Source organism: Euprymna scolopes, chromosome 16, assembly GCF_053919585.1.
Source record: "Euprymna scolopes isolate OS-2025 chromosome 16, ASM5391958v1, whole genome shotgun sequence".
In the NCBI taxonomy this organism is placed as follows: domain Eukaryota; kingdom Metazoa; phylum Mollusca; class Cephalopoda; order Sepiida; family Sepiolidae; genus Euprymna; species Euprymna scolopes.
Window position 1 is genome coordinate 109792170 of NC_136497.1, and position 18122 is coordinate 109810291.

Below are 18122 nucleotides of genomic sequence, written 5' to 3' on the forward strand. Positions count from 1 at the left end.
GCATTAAAGGTAACCAGCCACATCTTCCCCCACTGAACCATGCGCTTGAGATCAGAGGAGAGAGAATCAGAGAGAACTTTGTCATTTACAGCCTTTGATGTGTTGCCTTACATGGTTGTGTCATCAGCATAGATGTCAACAAATGATTTAAGTATGTGTTTAGGGAGGTCATTGATGTAGATCAGGAAGAGAGTTGTGCCCAGGATTGACCCCTGAGGGACTCCAGCATTAATACTGCAGGCCTCTGATTTTTGTCCATCGACCACTACTCTTATGAGCCTATCGGAGAGAAATGATTTAATGATTGAGAAAACATTTCCCGTTATACCGTAGCTGGAAATCTTGTGAAGTAGACCCTTATGCCATACCTTGTCAAAGGCCTTTGATATGTCAAAAGCAATTGCCCTAGAAAGAAAGCCTTTGTCAAGAGATTCACTTATCCTGTGGGATATAACCGTCAGCACATCTGCAGTAAATCTTGCAGAGCGGAAACTATATTGTGTGTCACTAAGAAGGTTATTCCTGCTGAGGTGGTTGACTATTTCTCTATTTAATATGGATTCCAGCAACTTACTCATAACACACAGGAGACTTATAGGTCTGTATTGAGAGGGAGATGACTTATCACCTGAATTCTTAAATATAGGGCAAACTGAAGAGGTCTTCCAGGGAGTCGGAAAGCACTTCTCCTTAAGGCAGCGCTTAAATAGTTTCGTAAGTATGGGAGCAAGTTCTGGTTGAAGCTTTTTTAACACTATAATTGGGATGCCATCAGGGCCAGTTGCTTTACTGGAATCTAGGTTCTTCATTAGCTTGGCGACCTCATGCACGGATATATGTATGTTACCCAGCTTGTTCTGTGTTATAGGAGGAAATATGGGGAGTTGATGGCCTTCGTCGCATAGGGTAGAATTAGCTGCAAAGTTCTTTGCAAATAGTTTGGCCTTGTCTGACGCTGACGAGATGACCTCTGGTCCATTGATAATGGTTGGGATAGAACGCACACTTCTGTTCAGGATCTTATTTGTTATTTGCCAAAACTGGTGGGATCCAAGCCGCTGATCAGCTACCTTGGATTTAACAGACTGGGCATATAGCTCTCTTGCATTTTTTATTACTCTTTTACGGTGGTTGCTGGCAGACCTGAAAGCAGCTTTAGTTTCAGTGCATCTATTACGTTGGTAGCTATGGAAAAAGTGATTTATGTGCGCGATAGCAGCAGCACATTCTGGGGAGAACCATGGCTGGCTGTTAGGTTTTTGTTGAAATTTTTTAGATGGTATGAACATAATATGGTGTTATGAACTGAACATAATATGATGTTATTTACTGAACATATGGTATTATCAACTGAACATAAGATGGTGTTATGAACTGAACATAAGATGGTGTTATGAACTGAACATATGGGATTATGAACTGAAAATAATAGGGTGTTTTGAACTGAACATAATATGGTGTTATAACCTGACCATATGGTGTTATGAACTGAACATAATATGGTGTTATGAACTGAACATACTATGGTGTTATGAACTGAACATATGGTGTTATGAACTGAACATAATATGGTGTTATGAACTGAACATAATATGGTGTTATGAACTGAACATAATATGGTGTTATGAACTCAGCATCATATGGTGTTATGAACTCAACATAATATAGTGTTGTGAACTGAAAATTATATGGCCTTATGAACTGAACATACTATGGTGTTTTTAACTGAACATAATATGGTGTTTTTAACTGAACATAATATGGTATTATGAACTGAATATAATATGGTGTTACGAACTGAACGTATGGTGCTATGAACTGAACATAATATGGTGTTATGAACTGAACATAATATGCTGTTAGGAACTGAACATAATATGGTGTTCTGAACATAAAATAATATGGTGTTTTGAACTGAACATAATATGGTGTACTGAACTGAACATAATATGTTGCTATGAACTGAACATATTATGGTGTTATGAACTGAACATATTATGGTGTTATGAACTGAAAATAATATAGCGTTATGAGCTTCACAAAATATGGTGTTATGAACTGAAAATAATATGGTTTTATGAACTGTACATAATATGGTGTTACGAACTGAACCTAATATAGTGTTATGAACTGCACCTAATATGGTGTTATGAACTGAACATAAGATGGTGTTATGAACTGAACATAATATGGTATTATGAACTGAACATAATATGATGTTATGAACTGAACATAATATGGTGTTGTGAACTGAACATAATAATTTGTTATGAACTGAACATAATATGGTGAAAGGAAATGAAGATAATATGGTGTTTTGAACTGAACAAAATATGATGTTATGAACTGAACAAAATATAGTGTTATGAACTGAACATAATATGGTGTTATGAACTGAAAGTAATATGGTGTTATGATGTGCACATACTATGATTTTATGAACTGAACAAAATATAGTGTTATGAACTGAACATATGGTATTATGAACTGAACAAAATATGGTGTTATGAACTGAACATATTATATTGCTATGAACTGAACATGTGGTGTTATGAACTGAACATAAGATGGTGTTATGAACTGAACATAATATGTATCTATGAACTGAACATATGGTGTTATGAACTGAACATTATATGATGTTATGAACTGAACATAATATAGTTTTATGAACTGAACCTAATATGGTGTTATGAACTGAACATAATATGGTGTTATGAACTGAACATAATATGGTGTTATGAACTGAACATAATATGGTGTTATGATATGCACATACTATGGTTTTATGAACTGAACATAATATGGTGTAACGAACTGAAAATATGGAGTTATGAACTGAAGAAAATATGGTATTATGAACTGAACATAATATTATTTTTCAACTGTACATGATATGTTGTTATGAACTGAACCTAATATGGTGTTATGAGCTGAAAATAATTCTATGTTATGAACTGAACATAATATGGTGTTATGAACTGAACATAATATGCTGTTAATAACTGAACATATGGTATTATGAACTGAACATAAGATGGTGTTATGAACTGAACATATGGTATTATAAACTGAAAATAATAGGGTGTTATGAACATATTATGGTGTTATGAACTGAACATATGGTGTTATGAACTGAACATAAGATGGTGTTATGAAACTAAAATAATATGGTATAATGAACTGAACATAATATTATGTTATGATCTGAACATAATATGGTGTTATGAACTGAACATAATATGGTATTATGAACTGAACATAATTTGGTGTTATGAAATGAAAATAATATGGTGTTATGAACTGAACATAATATGGTGTTATAAACTGAACATAATATGGTGTTATGAGCTGAACATAATATGGTATTATGAACTGAACATAATTTGGTGTTATGAAATGAAAATAATATGGTGTTATGAACTGAACATAATATGGTGTTATGAACTGAACATAATATGGTATTATGAACTGAACATAATTTGGTGTTATGAAATGAAAATAATATGGTGTTATGAACTGAACATAATATGGTGTTATAAACTGAACATAATATGGTGTTATGAACTGAACATAATATGGTATTATGAACTGAACATAATTTGGTGTTATGAAATGAAAATAATATGGTGTTATGAACTGAACATAATATGGTGTTATAAACTGAACATAATATGGTGTTATGAACTGAACATAATATGGTATTATGAACTGAACATAATTTGGTGTTATGAAATGAAAATAATATGGTGTTATGAACTGAACATAATATGGTGTTATGAACATAACATAATATTGTGTTATGAACAGAACATAATATGGTATAATGAACTGAAGATAATATGGTGTTTTGAACTGAAAATTATATGGTGTTATGAACTGAACCTTGTATGGTATTATGAGCTGAACATAATTCGATGTTATTAACTGAACATAATATGGTGTTATGAACTGAACATAATATGGTGTTAGGAACTGACCATAATATGGTGCTATGAATTGAGCATATGGTGTTATGAACGGAACATTATATGTTGTTATGAACCTAACATAATATGGTATAATGAACTGAAGATAATATCGTGTTTGGATCTGAAAATAATGTGATGTTATGAACTCAACATAATATAGTGTTATGAACTGAACATAATATGGTGTTATGAAATGAAAATAAAATGGTGTTTTGGACTGAACAAAATATGGTGTTCTGAACTGAACATAATATGGTGTTATGAAAGGAAAATAATATGGTGTACTGATGTGAACATGATATGGTGTTATGAACTGAACAAAATATGGTGTTATGAACTGAACATATGGTGTTATGAGCTGAACATAATTCAATGTCATTAAATGAACATAATATGGTGTTATGAACTGAAGATAATATGGTATTATTAACTGAACATATGGTATTATCAACTGAAAATTATGGTGTTCTGATGTGAACATAATATTGTATTATTAACTGCACATAATATGGTGTTATGAACTGAACATAATGTGGTGTTATGAACTGAAGATAATATGGTGTTTTGAACTAAACATAATATGGTGTTATGAACTGAACCTAATATGATGTTATGAGCTGAACATAATTCGATGTTATGAACTGAACATAATATGATGTTATTAACTGAACATATGATATGATGAACTGAACATAGGATGGTGTTATGAACTGGACATAATATGGTGTTATGAACTGAAAATAATATGGTATTATGAACATAAAATAATACGGTGTTATGAACTGAACATAATATAGTGTAATGAACTGAATATAATATGGTGTTATTAACTGAACATATGGTTTTATGAACTGAAAATAGTATTGTGTTATGAACTGAACATAATATGGTGTGATGAACCGAACATAATATGGTTTTAGGAACTGGACATAATATGGTTTTATGAACTGAACATAATATGGTGTAATGAACTACGCATAGTATGGTGTTATGAACTGAACATAATATGGTGTTATGAACTGAACATAATATGGTGTTATGAACTGAACATTATATGGTGTTATGAACTGAACATTAAATGGTGTTATGAAATGAAAATAATATGGTATTTTGAAATAAACATAATATGGTGTTATGAACTGAACATAATATGGTGTTATGAACTGCAAATAATATCGTGTTATGACCTGAATATAAGATGGTGTTATGAACTGAACATAATATGGTGTGATCAAATGAAAATAATATGGTGTTTTGAACTGAACATAATATGGCGTTATGAAATCAACATAATATGGTGATATGAACTGAACATAATATGGCGTTAGGTACTGAACATAACATGGTGTTATGAACTGAACATAATATGGTGTTATGAACTAAACATAATATGCTGTTAGGAACTGAACATTATATGGTTTTATGAACTGAACATAATATGGTGTTATTAACTGAACATAATATGATGTTAATATACATAAAATAATATGGTGTTATGAACTGAATATAATATGGTGTTTTGAACTGAACATAACATGGTGTTATGAACTGAACATATGGTGTTATGAACTGAACATAATATTGTGTTATGAACTGAACATAATATTGTGTTATGAACTGAAAATAATATGGTCTCATGAACTGAACATAATATTGTGCTTTTAACTGAACATAATATGGTATTATGAACTGAACATAATATGGTGTTACGAACTGAACATATGGTTCTATGAACTGAACATAATATGGTGTTATGAACTGAACATTATATGCTGTTAGGAACTGAACATAATATGGTGTTATGAACAGAAAGTTATATGGTGTTTTGAACTGAACATAATATGGTGTTATGAACTAAACATTATATGCTGTTAGGAACTGAACATAATATAGTGCTATGGACATAAAATAATATGGTGTTATGAACTGAACATAATATGGTCTTATGAACTGAACATAATATGGTCTTATGAACATAAAATAATATGGTGTTATGAACTAAACTTAATATGGTGTTATGAACTGAACATAATATGGTCTTATGAACTGAACATAATAAAGTGTTATGAACTGAACATAATATAGTGTTATGACCTGAACATAATATGGTGTTAGGAACTGAAAATACCATGGTGTTTTGAACTGAACAGAATATGGTGGTATGAAATGAAAATAATATAGTGTTATGAACTGAACATAATATGGTGTTATGAACTGAACATAATATGGGCTTATGAACATAAAATAATATGGTGTTATGAACTGAACATAATATGGTGTTATGAACTGAACATAATATGGTGTTATGAACAGAAAATTATATGGTGTTTTGAACTGAACATAATATGCTGTTAGGAACTGAACATTATATGCTGTTAGGAACTGAACATAATATAGTGCTATGGACATAAAATAATATGGTGTTATGAACTGAACATAATATTGTGTTATGAACTGAACATAATATGGTCTTATGAACATAAAATAATATGGTGGTATGAACTGAACATAATATGGTGTTATGAACTGAACATAATATGGTCTTATGAACTGAACATAATATAGTGTTATGCACTGAACATAATATAGTATTATGAACTGAACATAATATGGTGTTATGAACTGAACATAATATTGTGTCATGAACTGAACATAATAGGGTTTATGAACTGAATATAATATGGTGTTATGAACTGAACATAATATGGTGTTATTAACTGAACGTAATATGGTGTTATGAACTGAAAATACTATGGTGTTATGAACTGAACATAATATGGTGGTATGAAATGAAAATAATACGGTGTTATGAACTGAACATAATATGGTGTTGTGAACTGAACATAATATGGTGTTATGAACCTAAAATAATATGGTGTTATGAACTGAACATAATATGGTGTTATGAACTGAACATAATATGGTGTTATGAACAGAAAATTATATGGTGTTTTGAACTGAACATAATATGGTGTTATGAACTGAACATTATATGCTGTTAGGAACTGAACATAATATAGTGCTATGGACATAAAATAATATGGTGTTATGAACTGAACATAATATGGTGTTATGAACTGAACATAATATGGTCTTATGAACATAAAATAATATGGTGTTATGAACTGAACATAATATGGTGTTATCAACTGAACATAATATGGTCTTATGAACTGAACATAATATAGTGTTATGAACTGAACATAATATAGTGTTATGAACTGAACATAATATTGTGTTATGAACTGAACATAATAGGGTTTTATGAACTGAATATAATATGATGTTATTAGCTGAACGTAATATGGTGTTATGAACTGAAAATACTATGGTGTTATGAACTGAAAATACTATGGTGTTATGAACTGAATATAATATGGTGGTATGAAATGAAAATAATATGGTGTTATGAACTGAACATAATATGGTGTTATGAACTGAACATAATATGGTCTTATGAACATAAAATAATATGGTTTTATGAACTGAACATAATATGGTGTTATGAACTGAACATAATATGGTGTTATGAACAGAAAATTATATGGTGTTATGAACTGAACATAATATGGTGTTATGAACTGAATATTATATGCTGTTAGGAACTGAACATAATATAGTGCTATGGACATAAAATAATATGCTGTTATGAACTGAACATAATATGGTGTTATGAACATTAAATAATATGGTCTTATGAACATAAAATAATATTGTGTTATGAACTGAACATAATATGGTGTTATGAACTGAACATTATATGGTCTTATGAACATAAAATAATATGGTGTTATGAACTGAACATTATATGGTGTTATGAACTGAACATAATATGGTCTTATGAACTGAACATAATATAGTGTTATGAACTGAACATAATATAGTGTTATGAACTGAATATTATATGGTGTTATGAACTGAACATAATATAGTGTTATGAACTGAACATAATATAGTGTTATGAACTGAAAATACTATGGTGTTATGAACTGAACATAATATGGTGTGAAATGAACGTAATATGGTGTTGTGAACTGAAAATAATATGGTGTTTTGAACTGAACATTATATGGTGGTATGAAATGAAAATAATATGGTGTGAACTGAACATAATATGGTTTGATGAAATGAACATAATATGGTGTTGTGAACTGAACACAAGAATAATTACCTTTTTAATGCCAAGCAAACCTGGATGTTTCTCATAGTTTTATTATATTTCTTTACTCCTTTTGTGGACAATTTTCTTTACAAACAGAGAGAAGAACACGTTAAACATATAGAATCTTCCCTTAATTTAACTTACAGGAATTTTCTTTGGACTGAAAATTAAAAAAAAAAACATTTTTTACCTGAGAACCCATGAAAAATATTTCCCGAATAATAATTAAAAATAGTTTAAAAGCAATTTTTTAGGACTAAATTAATACTGAGAACAGTGCTAAACTCATCCATTTCTGTCCTCCCCTTCTAATTCTCTTGGTCTATTCTATTGTTGGGCAGTTCAACATTGATTCTGGTTAGGAATTAATAATGAAACAAAGATAGTCCAAACACTTTCTTTGAAAATTTCAAAACATTCCATTTTTGTTTGCATGTGTTTTTCAATATTATTCTAAAATAATTTGTTATCATTGGACAGCAGTGAGGCAAACTTGAGTTTTATGATTTGACGCACATTTCTATTGCTTACATTTGGAATGACTTATTTCACCTTTTTATTAGTGTTTGTACATATTCATATCTTAGGTGTGTAACTGTATAACATGTGTCTGGATTTTATACATGCTTTTACATTGCATATGCATATCTGTTCCTGCTCCTCTCTCCCTCCCTCCCCCTCTCTCTCTCTCCCGATCTTTCTATCTATCTATCTATCTATATCTCTCTCTCTTTCTCTCTCTCTCTCTCTCTCTCTCTCTATATATATATATATATATATATATACATGTGTGTGTGTGTGTGTGTGTAGATAATTTAATGAGAATAATGACCATAATGAGTTCAATTACTTTTGTAAGGCCATAATATATTTATTATACTAGATGCAGTGATAACTGGATTAGTTATTTGTCTGCTAACTAAAAATAAGGCTGTAGTGATTTCCTCATCGGACGGATCTTCCACATCCTTTGCAACTTCCAGTATCAATATGACTAATTGAATTATCACTTTATAGTATCAGCCATAATAAATATATATCTATACGTATATGGTACGGTATAAAAGTGACTAGAATGTTTTATTGTGAAAAAAGGATTTATTTAGTTCATATATCATATAGACTTAATAACACTTTTTTTCAGTCATTTGTATATCATATTGTTACATACCACTCCTTTTCTACATATATTTATTTCTAAATATACACGTTTTATGCATTAAGGAAACTGGAGTTTCACAAAGTCTAATTTTAAGATTCTGGTTTCCTTAGTGCATTAGACCTGTATATTTAGAAATAAATAGTATGGTTTACTATCGCAATTGACCACTCTCTTGTTTTTTTGTTGCTGTTGTTTGTTTTCGCACAGTGTGTAATTCTTATCTATATAACGCTCATGATGAAAATCCCAATTTGTAACGTAGATACCTCACTGAAGTAACTCAAAGTTGTTAAAATGTTCAGAGTCTGAAAATGAAATATGACTTTATTTTAGGGTTGTTTCAATATTCTTTTGGTATTTTTTTATAATTCTCTTTAATTTATTCTTTTTTATATTTTCCTATTCTTATTATGGGGGTTAGTGTTTTCAGTGCAAATAAATCATGGGATGTTTGTTGTAAGCGAGATGCTAATCAAATTCTAACTGCTATCCAGGTGCTGCCCTGTTAGGACGAATGCGAACTAGTATCAGCTCTGTGAGTGGTGCCATGAATGCTTCCCACCTTGATGATTATTCAGATCATACCGATGGCAGAGGCAAATCCCGCAGAGATCGTGGGGTGGGATCTCCAATCACCAGACGCCGCAGTGGCACAGGTAGATTCAGACAGCGCAATTGCTCTTTTTTAATGATTCCTATTAGAAGTGATATCAGTTATTGTTTATTTCTCCTTTAACATCTTATTGTGTCTTGTTTAACAATCCAACATTTGATGTGCTCTGTTTCTTTTTGTGGCTGTTGTACTTTTGTGTCTTTAAGTAATTAAGATATTTTTGCACTTGTATGGTTCCATTCCCAGTCATAAATTGTGAAAGTATTTTCTTTTCTTTGTCTGATCAAGTTTTAAATGTCTGCAAATCATTTTCTTTCTGTTTTTCTTTTATGATTATTTAGTTATTATTAGACTTACAACAAAGAATTCAACAAATATTTAGTCAATTACCCCATTGAAAATTAAAGGCATTGATATATAAATTCGAAATTAATTCACATTCTTTCTAATTAAGTAAAAATAATCCAATTTTTTGGTTAGTAAACGTATATTTGCATAAAATTTGCAAATAATATGAATACGACTCATGACAGATGATATCGTTGAGTCTTTGTTATTTGCCATGCAGTATAATTAAATACTCATAGTGCTAACTCTTTGCTTTCTCCTTCCACAATCCACTATTATATTCTTTGTTATAAAATGAATTCATAGTCTTCCAATGATCAAATGGATTTACTCATTTCTTTATACTGTTTTACAGATTTAGTATTTCCTTAAATAGAAAGGGTATTGATTTTGCCCATGTTTTGTCAAATGCAATTTCATATTTATGTAAATTGCTTATTACTTTGTCTTAATTGAATTACAAATGGTTGAAGCATCAGCTAAATAAATTCTATGTAATATTTTAAAGAATTATTTTCCACTCTTCATAATTCCTCTGAACCTATACTTATAAGAATAAATCATAAGTTATGCTCACAAATATATTATCTGTCAAAAGTAATAAAAATATAAGAAAAAATGACAAAGAAGAGTATTTATGTTCTTCAAATAATTCTTTTTCTAGAAATATTCCTTATTTTTGACCCATGTTTGCATTATCCTATTTCACTACAGTTGATGTGATAAAACATATTATGATAACGTACAGAGTACAATTATTTGAATTCATAACAAAATCCCTTTTGTTGCTTGACATTTTTGGCAATAATAGACCTGTGTTTTTGTTTTTATTATTATTTTGTTATTATCTTTCGGTTATTTTAAAATGTTGTTTGTTCCTCAACCTATTTCAACATATTAAGGATTTTAAAAATTTTGGGGGCAATATTATTGAACTTTCTTGTCAATTTAATAGTTTTGCATCGTTTGTGAAGTTTTGTTGTATTGCCTCCATTTCTGATTTTGTTTCCTGTAAGTTTCAAACCAAACCATGAACAAATAAAACAAAAAACAATATCTACAAAAAAAAAAAAAAACTGTGCATGCTATATTCACATTCCAAATAATTTGTATCAACTACTTGTTTTTTGCACACCCCCCCTTCTCTCAGTATCTTCATTTCCAAAAGGCATTTAGTTATACTTGGAAGAAATCGCAAAGTAAGTCTCACACATTTTCATCATATTTTGTTTGCAATCATATGAACAACTATTATGTAATGCTTTTATTCAATTGTATTAGAAATCACTTCATCATATCTTCATCCCAGAATATTTTTGTATATACAATCACATGCATTTGTAGATATTGTTTTATTGCTTTTTTTACATTTCGGTTAATCAAATGTTGATCAAATGTTTGTAAGATTTCAAATAGAGATGCAGCACATATTTTTCTTTCATTTAGACAATCAACAAATGGGAAAAAAATCATTTATAAGTTCATAAATAGCAGGGACTGAGTATGAAGGTTGATCTTACAATTTTTGATAAGTTTATCTGATGTGATAGTCTAGCATTGGCATCACAATATGGTTGATAAAGACAGTTCCACAAGTTATTGCAATTTATGATTCTTTTGAAAAAAAAAAACTGTTTGCGATAGTAATTTATTGTAGCTTGTTTGTCCTGAAAAGTACATTTAGTATTAACAAAAACCCTGTGTCATTTTAACTTTGCACATTGCTGCATTTATTTTGTATCAAAAGAGTTATAGATAAATAGATAGATAGATAGATAAATATTACATAGTCGCTACACTGAACATGCTAATGTTTCAGACAATAGGTCGGTAATAACCAAAATTCTTTGTCAAGCGATGTAATAATGTCTGTGTACCATTGAAAGCATCTGCTTCCCAAATATAGCCAGAACCCGACGCTTTCAATGGTACGCAAACTATGTAATATTTGTCTATATAAATAAACATATTATATTTTGCTCTTTTTTATTATGAGACTAACAAAACGACCCCATCAAGTGACTAAAAAAGGATTCCTTTTTCTTTTAAAAGGCATATCTTCAAATAATGGCAGAAAACAATTATACAAACATTGATGTTTAAAAAGTCACGTTGTTACCAATGAAAATACAAAAATGGAGAACAGATATAAATACCCTTAGCTAATCTTCATTAAATTCATAAAAAATTGTTATATACTAGGATTTCAAAGCTCCTTGCCACGTAACTATTTTAATTGTTCTCATGCTACTCTGTTACTTTACGTTTTTGATACACTATTGCATCATATTTTTATTTAACAATAGTGCAATCTTGTTAAAAAGTGCTCTCTTTCTACTGTCAAGAACAGATTAAAGGAATTTAATTTGCGAGGACATGTGGAAAGGAATACCACTAGGATAGAGGAAAAAACTATATCGCACATCCTAATGGTAAAACAAAAAACATTTCCCAAGAACAAAGGAAAAAGTTTTGAATGTTGGAGCTGTATGGGTTTGCACTTAAGAAAAAATTGCCCTTTTAAATTGTGCCAAATGTGGTTTAGTCGGACACCAAATTCCTAGTGCCGAACTAAACAAAATAAACAAAGACAAAAATTCAAGTCTAAAGTAAATGTGGTGTTGTCAAAAGAAGAAGTGATACAAGGAAGTAAAAGAAAATTTGTCAATACCAAAATAAATGGTCACATAGTGAAACTACTTTTGGATACAGGTAGTGATATTTCAATTATTGATGAAGTGACTTGAAAGAGAATTGGGTGTCCAAAACTAGAAAAAAATATTTAAAATTGCCAAAGGTGTATCCGGCAAGAGATTAAAATTCATGGGAGAATTTAATTGCAGTGTATCCCTTGGATGAAAAACTTTTTCTACAAACGTGTCAGTTGTTCCAGGTATAAATTCTTGCCTTTTCAGAATTGATTGGATCATTTTGTTTGATTTATGGGAGCTACCCATAAATTCATTTTGTAATAGTGTGAGTGTAGCTGAAAAGAAAAATTCCAAACAAAATGAGGATTTTCTTAAGGTCTTAAAAAGTGAATTCCCCAGGGGGTTTTTCTGGGGGGTTAGGTATGTGTACTAAGACCGAAGTGAATTTTGAACTAAAGCAAAATATGAAACCCGTTTTTAAGCCAAAAAGAAACGTGCCTTTTTCCTCAAAAAAAGATATTGAAATTAAACTACAGAGACTGCAGGAAAATGGTATAGTCGAAAAAGTTGACTATTCTGAATGGGCAAGCCCCACTGTATATGTTAAAAAGAATTCGGGTATGTGCCGATTTTTCTACAGGCCTCAATGACTATCTTATGGATCATAGTTATCCACTCCCATCCCCTGAAAACATTTTTACAAAGCTGAATAGGGGGAAAATTTTCTCCAAAATTGATTTATCTGAGGCTTACCTTCACGTAAAAGTCAGCTCCAGAGTTATTTCAGCAAATAATGGAAACAATGCTTTAGGTTTTGCAATTGCATATTTGGATGACATTCTTGTAAAGAGTAGAAATGTGCAGGAACATGAGGAGCATATACGAACAGTTTTCCAAAGAATTGAGGAATTTGGTTTCAAATTGAGTGCTGAAAAATGTGAATTTTTTTTTAAAACATATAAAATATCTGGTTCAAATCATTGACAGCCAAGCCAGAAGACCGGATCCTCAGAGAACAGAAGCCATTGAGAGGATGCCAGCACCTAGCAATATTGCCCAGTTACAATCTTTTGGGGGTTTGGCACGATATTATGCTATCTATATCCCAAAAATGCATAAGTTGAGAGCACCATTGAACGAATTATTAAAAAAAGGATGAAAGTGGATTTGGTAAAAGGAGTGCTAAAGCGCATTTGAAGAGATTAAGAAATGCCTGCTATCTGATTTAGCACTGGCACATTTCATGCTATCTGATTTTGGATCTAAAAAAGGCATACCCACTCACACTGCAAACATACTTCAACGATGGAGCATAATTCTGTTGAATTATAATTTTAAAATGGAGTGCATTTCATCCAAAAATATCAGACGTGCAGATGGACTATCCAAATTGATCCAAAAGTTTGCAAAACCTTTAAGAGGACACAGTGATAGCTGCATTAAGAGAGGAAAAAGAACTCTCTAGACTGCTGTGCAACATGATTCGAAAGTTACCAGTGACTCTGGACGACATCAATAAGGCAGCAGAAACAGATGAATTCATTGTAAGAACGAAAAACCAGGTGCAGCTAAATGACAAGTCAAAGAAAGACTCAAAAGTTTCGCCATTTGCTAGCAGCAAAGGCACCACCTGTACAGATACAACCGTGGCCGAAGACGGATGCACCATGTATGCGGTTACACGTTGACTATACAAGTCTGTTGAATGGACATTACTTTTTAGTGGTTGTCGCAGTGGCGTAGCTAGACCTTTTGCCGCCCGGGGCGGTAGTAAAATTTGCCCCCCCCCCCCGGCATTTGGGTGCCCGGTAAATTCGTCCGTGGAAAATTCGTCCATTTTTTGCTAGGTAGGAAAACTGGTCCATTATTATTAAGTTAACATTTATTCTGTAGTTGCTTAATTTTCATACCTTGCGAAAATTAGTTCTACGGTATCTAAATTTCCTAAATTCAATTAAATTAAAATTAAAATATGAAAACTGATTTTTAATATTTTTTATTCATTTGAGATTTTATCTGTTTACCTTTTGTTTTAAGTAGATGGTGGGGGTTATCCGGGGTGATTTTGTCCGATCCCCCAGCTAGCAATTGTAAAGTTTACAAGGAGTTATAAAAAGTATGCTACAAAAACAAACGTTTGATACTTTCAAAGTCTTAGCCTCATGAATTGGACAGTAATAAAATTAATGAATTCAAACTTTTGCATCTCATGTTATTTCCTCTTTGATATCGGTGTATATACACCCAAATATCCAACTTTCTTTTCGCACCTATTCGATAAAAATTTATATGAAAGTTCCCCTTTAAGTATGAAATCTTTCTGAGGTCATTTTGTTTTTTTGGTGCTTGGCCGAAGCCTGGGCTTGGCCCTATCCTGTTATGTCAGCTGGTCACTGAGTATATCTCCAGAAATAATTAATGCTTGCATTTTTTAAACTTAGTGATTGAAATGAATTAAAGCAATTTATTCTCAATTAATGGAAATTTTGAAAACTCCAAACTGTTAAACTATTTATCAAGTAATAATTTACAATTGCGTTTGGAGTTTTCAAAATTTCCATTAATTGAGAATAAATTGCTTTAATTCATTTCAAGATCGGTTTTTAATGTAGAGAAAGTTCAACCTAGATTAAAACAAAAAATTGCCTCAATCTTGAAGGATATATTATATATATATTTGTTTATATATATGTATATGTATGTATCTACATGTATGTATGTATATATGTATGTATATATTTATATTATATATGTATATATATAAACATATATGTATATATATACATATATATGTATGTATATATGCGTATTTATATGTGTATGTGTGTATAGATGTATATATGCACATATGTATATGTATGTATAAATATATGTGTATATGCACGTATGTATGTATATATGTATATGTATGTATAAATACATGTGTATATGCACATATATATGTATATATGCACATATATAGTTATAAAATAAATACATATTTATTATAATGCTCCCATAATGTTGAGCATAATGAGAGCCGAAAATGGCAAACGGCCGTAAGCGAATAGAGGAATGGTCTTGTTTAAAATTATATCTTGTGTACAATTAGAGCTGAGGTCGGTTTGGCAACGACTGCCGATTGTTCCCATTTACTTGCCTCTCCACGAGGGCAGAGTTAGACACAAGGCCGGTTTTTAATGTGGGGAAAATCCAGCAAATCTTACGATCGCCACGGGCTGCAAAGACTGTTGCTGTTTAATTTTTCAACATTTTTCAGAACATGTAAAGCAACTGCTTTCTTTGAAAGGTTACATAGAGAATTTATGCAATTTAAAAAAATTGTTTTACAAATAAAATAAATTTACATCGTATTTTGAGGCTATTCTCATTTTAGTTTTAGTGATAATTTAAAAATAATAAATATTTATAATTAGTACCAATAATGAAAAATTAAATTAAAAATTTAAAAGAATCGGTTTTGGAATCGTAAAATAGGGACACATTTTTCCGATTCCGATACCTCCAATACTTCAGATTTTTACAAACTTTCGGTATAAAATTTCAGATTTTTTATTAACTTTCATATATTTTTTCTATTTTCTATTTTTATCCTCTCAAAATGCCGCCCCTGACACGTGCTGCTCGTAAATAAGAGACACATTTTTCTGATTCTGATACCTCAAAAATTTCCGATTTTTTACAACCTTTTTGGTATAAAATTTCATATTTTTTGTTAGCTTTTGTTTATAAATTTTATTTATTCTACTTTCTATTTTTACTCTCTCAAAATGCCGCCCCCTCAGGTGTGCCACCCGGGGCGGCCCGCCCCCCCCTCCTAGGTACGCCAGTGGGTTGTTGACAACTTTACAAAATGGCTTAAGTGTAAACATCCAACGTCTGACCCGTACTATAGATGCATTAAGACATCTCTTCAGTCGTTTTGGGGTACCTAAAACTATTGTCAGTGACAACGGCACCCAATTTACCAGCAAAGAGTTTGAAGAATTCTGCAAGGCCCTATCCATTGAACATTTAACAACTGCAATATACCATCCAAGGTCAAACGGCCTCGCAGAGAGATTTGTTGACACAGGTTTAAGAAAACACCAAGGCATGGACACTGATGAGAAGAGTCTTGAAATTTTTTTGTCTGTATACAGGATCACTCCTAACCCAAACACGAATGTTGGTTTGTCACCAGCTGAACTAATGTTCGCACGGAAAATCAGATTCGTATTTGACAGGATTTTACCAAATGCAATCAAGACAACAGTAACGAGAGAAAATCATTCAACAAGGTTCTACAAACCTGGTGGCAAAATATTCTTCTTGAATTATAGGACTGGAAAAAGCTTTTGGGAGGAGGGGATGATTATGAAAAGAATTGGGAACATGGTATATTCGGTAAGAACTAGTAAATTTGACTGTCGCAGGCATATGAATTAGTTAAGACTTCGACACACTGATGACTACAAACAGGCAGAAGATAATGAACTGCCCTTAGAAGTAGTGTATGACTCTTTTAATATTCCTCTACCCATAGCACTACCTACTCCGAGAGTAGTATCTTCTACTTCAGGTCAGAGAGTACCAGTTTCACCACCAGCTCCATCCCCTCAAACGATGTTGAGGAGAAAAAGTACAAGGGCAAAAGGAAAAGTTAAATGACTGAACGCCAGACCTAAAAACAAATGGTATTCAGCAAAATTCTCCAAGGAGAAATTGGCTTGGGGGGAGGTGTTATGTGGAGATAGGTAACCAACCCGGAACATTCTACATAAGGAACCGAGTCACCAGATTCACCGGCCCTTTTTGAACAGAGACTCCCCCTGAATGTTAACACACTTTATTTGTCTCTATGTAAATACGTAAATAAACTTTTCTTTCAGTATTCAAACCACAGTGTACATTTATTTATTCCTTTCACGGAATACTTTATCTTTAATTGTCCGAATAATAGGCCACCTTAGGACATATCACTTTGTCACCGAAACAACTCAGAATATTCATTCAATTTCTTGAGAAAAATTTCTGAATGTGCAGACGTTGTTTTAGAAAATTCAGAAATGGAAATTTTGCCCTTGAAACTGAAGACTGATTAAGATGAACAATTAAATTTGATGAAGATAAGGAATTTCTTGTGACATCGGTTAAATAAAAATCTGCAGCATCAGTTGAAGAATTGACAATGAAGCTTTCCTCAAACCATACGACTGTTCATCGCCATCTTAAG

General features: G+C 31.5%; 1 protein-coding gene across 7 annotated transcripts in view; it reads left to right on the forward strand.

Annotated features, from left to right (window-relative positions):
- The window catches only part of LOC145296047 (regulating synaptic membrane exocytosis protein 2-like), an 874180-nt gene that overhangs the window by 743318 nt on the left and 112740 nt on the right, over positions 1-18122 (forward strand). For 4 of the 7 annotated variants that reach the window (XM_080142091.1, XM_080142092.1, XM_080142093.1 and 1 more), the window contains one exon: positions 9790-9951. The exons of the other annotated variants lie outside the window; for them this stretch is intronic. In XM_080142091.1, coding sequence (XP_079998217.1) covers positions 9790-9951 — 162 coding nt within the window. The remainder of the gene's footprint in view (positions 1-9789; positions 9952-18122) is intronic. 7 annotated transcript variants of the gene reach the window in all.